Source organism: Crocodylus porosus, unplaced genomic scaffold (genome assembly GCF_001723895.1).
Source record: "Crocodylus porosus isolate Cpor-Errol unplaced genomic scaffold, CroPor_comp1, whole genome shotgun sequence".
Lineage (NCBI taxonomy): Eukaryota > Metazoa > Chordata > Crocodylia > Crocodylidae > Crocodylus > Crocodylus porosus.
This window is the reverse complement of record NW_017728918.1, coordinates 106,333,542-106,341,197: the sequence shown is the minus strand read 5'-3', so window position 1 is coordinate 106,341,197 and position 7,656 is coordinate 106,333,542. Positions and strand designations below refer to the sequence as shown.

General features: G+C 52.4%; 1 protein-coding gene across 2 annotated transcripts in view; it reads left to right on the top strand.

The window, feature by feature from the left end:
* Positions 1-4,555: 4,555 nt before the first annotated feature.
* MED23 (mediator complex subunit 23) overlaps positions 4,556-7,656 on the top strand; it is a 57,735-nt gene continuing 54,634 nt past the window's right edge. For both annotated transcript variants that reach the window (XM_019538054.1, XM_019538052.1), the window contains exon 1: positions 4,556-4,679. In XM_019538054.1, the coding sequence (XP_019393599.1) occupies positions 4,620-4,679 (60 nt within the window). In that variant the 5' untranslated portion in view covers positions 4,556-4,619. The remainder of the gene's footprint in view (positions 4,680-7,656) is intronic.

Here is a 7,656-nt window from a genome sequence, read left to right as displayed (position 1 = left end):
AATCACTGCATATAGATGTCCCCCATAACAATACCCCTGGACTCAGAGCTTTGACTTCTACAATATGTGGTCAGAGGTTACTTCCCAACTCCATTAACTGCCTGGCTGTTCAAGAACAGTTTTATCAGAGTATCCCTTGTAAGGATTGTATGCCTTTTAGAGCAAGGCAGAACTGAACAGAGCTAAGAGAGGGTCTGATGGCTCTGTGTGTATGTGTGTGTATAATGGTTCTGTTTGTGTGATGGCTGTGTGTGTGTGTGTGTGTGCGCACGCGCACACACACTGTTACAGAAATAAACAAACCACTTTGTAAAAACAGCCTGTGCCTCAGTGAACTGAACCCACAACGTAATATGGTACCAGAAGTGGTTGAAAACAGGTGACTGCATTGCATGGAGTGAGTTTTGAAAAGAAAAAGATAATGGAATAATTAGGGGTTTCAGCAGAGCTGAAATTCTCCAGCCATGTGGCGGAGAACTGAAAGAGGGATGTCTGAGCAACAGTTCAACCTGTACTTGAGGGTGAGTGGAGCCATTGAGAAGCCAAATGACCAAAAAGTAGCCTTTTTTTTAATATAGAAGTTGCTGATGCACTGGATGTATATAATAGTTTGCAACTGAGCCAACAGAAACAGATTTATTATGTGACAGTGATCATAAAGTTTAAGGAGTACTGCTCTCCAAAAAAGAATGAGACTTGAAAAATAGCTGTGAGGTCACAAAAACAAAGAGCATCCTTTGTGGAATTTGAAAAGGGTCTCAAGCTGTGAGTTAATCCTGAAATTTTAGAGAATTCACAGACTCCACGATCAGACATCAGATAGTACTAGGGATCAGAAACATGCAGCTCAGGAAAAGACTGCTGGAGGATCCTGATCTCAAGCTAGAAAATGTGCAAAGGAGCAGAGACCACTGAGACTAGAATTAAGTCTTTGGAAGAAAAACTAGATGAACCGTCCAAGAGGAGGACAGAGATGAAAGAGAAATTGCAAAGGAAGGCCTGAAAAATGCAATCAGGGAGAAGCTAAGAAAAGCAACATAAAAAGCCATACATGCTGTGGTAATGAACAAGGACCTGCCTTCAGACAAATGCAAAAGAAAAGATTTTATATAGAAGAGAAAGGGGGACAGGCCACTTCTAAGAGAAGTTATAAGTGGGGTGATTAGATTAGGATTACTGCTATAGCTGAGTGAGGGAAAAGGAGGGAATGCACAGATGGTGGAGCTCTCAGCCAGCAGTGCCCGGCTCAGGCCTGCAAACCACCTCATTATGGGCAAGTCTGGCTAGCCCTTACAGGGGCAGCGCTAAATTTTGTATGGATGAAATGTTAGTGTCTGGCTAGCCCTTAATAGGGCAGGCACTAATATTGGACTGTATGGAAATGTTGATGGACATGTCAATACCAAGAATATAAATCCTACCTGTAAGGGGATTTCAGATCCAAGCGGGGAACTGCCTCCCATTCTGTTAATCAACACCAAGTCGTGGCAGGTGAGCAGATACCACAGGCAGTGACACCCCTTTGACAACCGTGGGCTGGGGAATACCCAGTGATGGCCATCTCCCCTGACACTGCCACATTTTTGGTGCATTGACTGGGAATCCAAACCCTGCATAGATGGAAGCAACACCAACAGTGGCAGGGAGTATAGATACCTGGCATCAGATGCAAGAGGCCATCCTGCAAATTTTGCAGGGGTAGCAACACCAAATAGATGAGCTAATGAAATCCAGGATAAAAGAAAATGAAGCCCGTAAGCTGTTATTTGCCCAACAGCTGTTATTGTCCCTCCTGTCATCTGGCAGGCAGATTGGGGGCCTGCTCGAACCCCCGGGAGGGCTGCAAGGCTGTGCTGGACTCCTCCCGGAGGTGCAAGTCCCAACAGGTGGCTGGTGCTGCTGGCTGGGGCCAGCAGCTGCACCAATCTTCTCAGCACGGCCCAGCACCAGTCCCAGCCTGCAGCACCAGCCTCATCATCTGGCAGGCAGATCGGGGGCTTGCCCACACCCCTGGGAAAGCTGCAAGGCTGTGCTGGACTCTTCCCAGAGGTGCAGGCCCCCAATGTGCCGGCCAGATGACAGGAGGCTGGTGCTGCCACCTGGCACTGGTGCTGGGCGCAGCCTGCATCCAGCACCAGGAAGATCAGTGCTGCCGCTGGCCCCAGCCAAAAGCACCAGCCTCCTATCATCTGGCAGGCAGATCAGGGGACCTGACACTCCTTGCAATAGTTGATATGGTTTGCACCCACACCATGGTGTGAACTGAGTTAGTTTCGCCTGGGGTAGGAAAATCTTGTGAGGCGATAACAATGATATGTTTGCATGGAGATGCTACAACCTATAAGCGGCAGAGAATTCCTTTAATTGTCCTCAGGAAAACGTATGGCATGCTGGTAGGTTTAGCTAAAAACCTACCAAATCCATTGATACTAGGCAGGGATTGGCCATATATCAAGGAGGTAATGCAGGAAGTAACCATAGAACCTGGGATGCTACGAAGGCCCCGATGCTCCAGCTGACCAGATGAGGAGGGATTTACAGGACAAAAGGGAGACAAAAAACTTTAACAGAAAGTATGGAAGAGTCACTGGATATACAAAGCCTGATTGATCAAGGACAGTTCCAGGCAGAGCAACAGCAGGAAGATGCATTTTGACATGTCTGTGAAAGCAATGTAGCTAGCCGAAACAGAGAGGTGATATAGCCCAAGCTCACAGATCAGAAAATGAATGCAGTTTGAGGTAAGAGACAACATTCTTTATCAAATTGATAAAGGGATGGGGGCAGAAGAGGTAGCTCAGGTTTTAGTACCCAGAAGCCTTTGTTATGGGTGGCCTATACCTTACCATTGCGGGAATGGCATCTCAGAACAGACAAAACAGTGGCTCGCTTGTTAAAATGGTTCTTTTGGCTGGGTATATACAAAGAAGTAGAACAATTCTGCGGGAGTTGCCCGCTCACAGCCCCATCCCATCTACCTGGCCACACTCCCTGCACATGAGGGTCCTAGTCTTCATATAGACCCCAGGATTGCTGGGCAGTGACAACACTGGGCTGGGGTCAGGGAAGAGTCATGATCCACTCCCTGCAAGTGCCTGGAACTGGAACCCATTGTGGGGGTGTGAGGTCTGCAAATCACAGCTCTACCCTGGGTCCCAGCCCTGCACTGTCACTGCCCAGTGATCTCAGGGTCTCTATGGAGAATGGCCAGGATCTGCCTGGACAGGGCACTCAGACAGGTAGATGGGATGGGATGGGTAGGCAGGGAGCTGCATCTGGGCCCGAGTCCAGGATTTTGGGGCAGTGACAGCACAGGGCTGGGGCCAGGGCAGAGCCATGATTTGCTCCCCACATGCCCCTACCTGCAGAACTTGTGCCCATTTCAGGACCTTGTGGGCAGCGGATCATGGCTCTGCTCTGGCCCTGGTCCCGCACTGTCACCCACCTGCAATTCTGCATCGTGACCCCAGCCTTGCCTGCCAGTCCTGCTCCCAAACACTGCTCCCTGCCCCACCCCAAATGCCCAGCAGTGCATGAGCCACTTAGGGAATTTTGGTGAGCTGTGACAGGGCAGGGGGAGGTGTTGAACTGGCCTGCAACAGCTCACCAAAATTCCCTATGTGCCCAACAGGCCCAAATAATTGCCCGCCAGTTTTAGCAAAAGGTTGGTAAGGCTAGATTAGGATCATCTTGCTATCCAAATTGCTTTCTCTCCATCTGTCTTCATTCATGCCCAAGATGTTAATAAAATTTCCAGCTTGCAGTATTGCAGTTCCATTCCACAATCTTTCATGTAGCATGGCTAGTAAGTGGAACAGCAAAATATTCACATCTTGCCAAAGCAAGATGGTTTGGTCCAGTGTCCTACAGTCTGTTTGGACACAGCTCGCTGATCCATGTGAGAGAGATCATTGCCTCTGTTTCTGGCATATCTTACCTGGGATAAATCTCCCACAAAACTCTATATATTCTCTATATAGAACTCTTTACATTCTCCCCTATGTCCTATCCAGCATGAGCATACCAGGTTGCAGCCCCTTTGCTGCCTCTTTGAGAGCCTCTTTCTGAGGTTCTGGCCGCCCTACGGACCACACCGCCCAGCGTATGCAGTCCCCAGCTGTGTCCCCGCCAAGTCCGGGCAGAAACATCTCCCCACTATAGATTCCTGCTTGAAATCCCTGGGTTTATCTCGTGAATTGAGGGTGAGGGGCCCCACCCTGCACCCCAGGGATCTCGGAGCACCCAGTCTCCCTGGGAGAGAGGACTCAGAATGCTTCTTGCCCCCTGCGGACAGGCTGATAAAAGCCTGGGGGAAGGTGCCACCCTAGAGGGCTCGAGGCCAGCAGCGCTCGGCCTCTTCACACTGCGGTGCCCACGAAGCGCCGGCTTCCGGTTTTCTCGTGTTCATGAACCCCGCAGAAACCCGGCTCGCCTTCCGCTGCGGCGGCGCAGATGCAGCCTCAGGCTGCACAGCTTGGGCCTGCGCGCGCAGCTAGACCGGGGGGTCGCTCCCTCGCGGGCGCCTCCCGCGGAACCGCCGGCGCGGGCGCAGCTGCCGCCGGGCCGTTTTCGGCGCCGGCCCTTCCGCCTCGCTGCGCCCTGCCTGGCCGGGCCGGGCCATGGCGGTCCCGATGGCGCCGATGGAGACGCAACTGCAGAGCATCTTCGAGGAGGTGGTGGTGAGTGCGGCCCCTCGCGCGGGGCGCCCCGGGGTCGGGCTCCGGTTCTGGGGGGGAGGGGCCCGCACTGAGGGACGGGGGAGCGGTTATCCGTGTAGACCGAGGCGTGCGTGCGTGTAGGTGTACACATGTGCATGCATGCACGGACATGCGTACATATACATACACGCATGCACACATATGCAAACACGCATACGTTCATGCGCACGTATGAACACACATGCAAACACGTGCGCAAATACCCACGCAAACACTTAGGCATACACATGCATACAAGCACGCTGTGCATCGGCGACAGCGGTCCCTCGGAGTCGAGGATGACTTCCATCAGGCTTGTTGGATCCTCAGGTGACTGAGGAACCTGATCCTGGATGCACATGTTCTTTGACAACGGGGGCATGTTGTTGCACAGGGCAGTGGGATTTGCAGCCCCAGGTTGGTCTCCATCTCCCTCCTCCACTGCTGCTGTTCTGCTTCAGTATCTAGTCATTGGGCCTCGAGGTGGCACACACCGTATGTATATATGCACATGTATGCGCACATATGAACACCCATGTATGCACACATGCATATGCATGCACACGTGCACACACACTTTCAGGCTAGATTTCAAGAGGTGCTGCTTCATTGTCAGGGTGGCTAGGATCTGGAACCAACTTCCAAGCGAAGTGGTGCAGGCTCCTACCCTGGGGGTCTTTAAGTAGAGGCTGGATGAACACCTCGCCGGGGGTCGTTTGACTTGGCAGGGGGTCGGACTTCATGATCTGCTCAGGTTCCTTCCGACCCTACCAACTACGAAACGTGTACGCACAGCCACGTGCGCACACACATGCACATACATGTCTATCTCTTCAGTACTCCCTCACAGCAGAGGATGATCATCTTCCACAACTGTCTTATCTGTGGGTCCAAAGTTGCCTGACAAGGCCAACCTGGGATCTGCAGACTGTGCTGCAGCTCAGGCACAGGTTTACATGCAGGTCGGGTGGCTCCAGATTCTTGATTCGGTCCACCACAAGCTGCTTCTGCCAGTCCCATTCTTCTGTCTCTTGTCATTGTAAGGTTTCAAGGTACTGAGAAAACTTTCAAAGCATCCTGGGGGCACTGCCACTGCGTGGTCTGCATGACTGCTTGTTCATCAGTTACCCCTACTTATTTTGCAGCTAACATTTCCTGAAGGTCATTCTTCTATCTGCCACCCCTGGATGTGCTGGGTAGCTGTACAGCTCTGTCCCCAGATAATATGCATCTCTCTCCAGAAAGTGCATAAGCTTTCCTAACCCAAGTGGTAAGTGAACTTGGATTTTAGGAACGCTTGTACTTTCTGTTTTCATGCAGTCATAAAATCATAGAAAATTAGGGTTGGAAGGGGCCTCTCTGGGTTGCCTGCTCCAGTGCCTTACTAGCCTCCTCGTTATAAGTTTTTCCTTATAATCTAACCTAAACTTCCCTCGCTACAACTTAAGACCATTGCTCCTTGTTCTGCCATCTGCCCCTACTGACAATGCATCCTCTTATTTTGTTAAGCTAAATGTATTTCACATGGCTGAAAGGCGGTTACAGAGAGGATGGAGAGACTCAGTAGGGGCAGATGACAGAATGAATAAGGAACAATGGTGTCAAGTATATACGTGTGTGTGTGTGTCTGTGTGTGTACACAAACATATCTAAACACAAATCTTATGCAAATATGTGTATATGTCTATACATACATGTATAGACATACATACACACTTATATCTAGATAGAAAACAAGCTTTCCTCAGCTCAGGATCATGTGGATTGAGGTTAAGTTTGTACTGAGATTAAGGTTTTGGTATTTAGAGCTGGAGGGGAGCAAGGGGTGCCAGTAAAGAATGTAAAAAGTAAAGAGATGTCTTTGCAGCCACAAGCCAGGAGAATGAGCCCACTGGCAGTTTTTACTAGTTTTAAGGAGCATGGCTGGTACCAAGACCAGACAGGTTGGGATTATATCAGTGAAGACATGAGCCCAAGCAGGAGCTTTGGACATCAGATGAAAAAGAAAAGGCTGAATTCTGGCAGAAGCAACAAGAGTTGGCCAAGGTCTAGAGCAGGGGCAGGCAGTTATTTCGAGCACAGGGCCACTTACCAAGTTTTGGCAGGCTGTGAAGGGCTGCAGGAGGTGCCCTGCCCCTTGACTGGTACCCCACCCCCTCATCACCAAAGTGGGGCATAGGCTGGCAGGAGTCTGGAGCTGGGCTGCGCTGCACCAGCAGGGTGAGTGAGGATCTGGCCCGGCTCCATAGAGTCCTTGCTGGCTGGGACCCTGCGCTCCTGCCACCCTGCTCTGGGCCCTACCGGCACTGGCCCCGGGGCACCCATGTGGGCCCTGTGCTCCTACTGGCTCCCACACCTGCTCACTCGCAATGCCCCTCAGCCCCGTGGTACAGGCGGCGGGCAGCACACAGCCCCGACCCCCTCCTCACCAGCAGGGAAGAAGCTGGTGCTGAGCGCAGAGAAAAGCAGCCCCTTGCCCACCTAATGGCTAGCCCTCCCTGCTGCAGGTGCTTATAGCCTACGTGGGGCTGTCTGGAGCAGGCACGGGCTGCCAGTGGCTCCAGCACGAGGCTTCAGGCATTGGGCGACCAAGGGGCCACTGCCAGCCTGGGCTCTGTGCCAGCTCTGGGCTTGCTGCGCCAGGCAGTGTTGGCTGCTGCTGCCTGACCAGAGCGTGCACTGGGCAGCCCACAGGCCTCGGTGCCAAACACTGCCCAGTGCAGCAAGCAGGGGGGCTGCAGCCGACGGGTGATGCCAGAGCTGCACAGGGCCCAGACTGGCAGTGGGGGTCGGGTTACAAGGTGGTGCTGAGTGTGGTGGGGGCGGGTGGGAGCTGCTCCTTGCCTGCCCCGTGGCCAGCGCTCTGTGCTGCAGCCACTCGCTGCCTGCGTGGAGCTGTCCAGAGCAGGCACAGGCAGCCCTAGGCAGGCTGCGAGCGGCTACAGCACAGGGTGCCAGC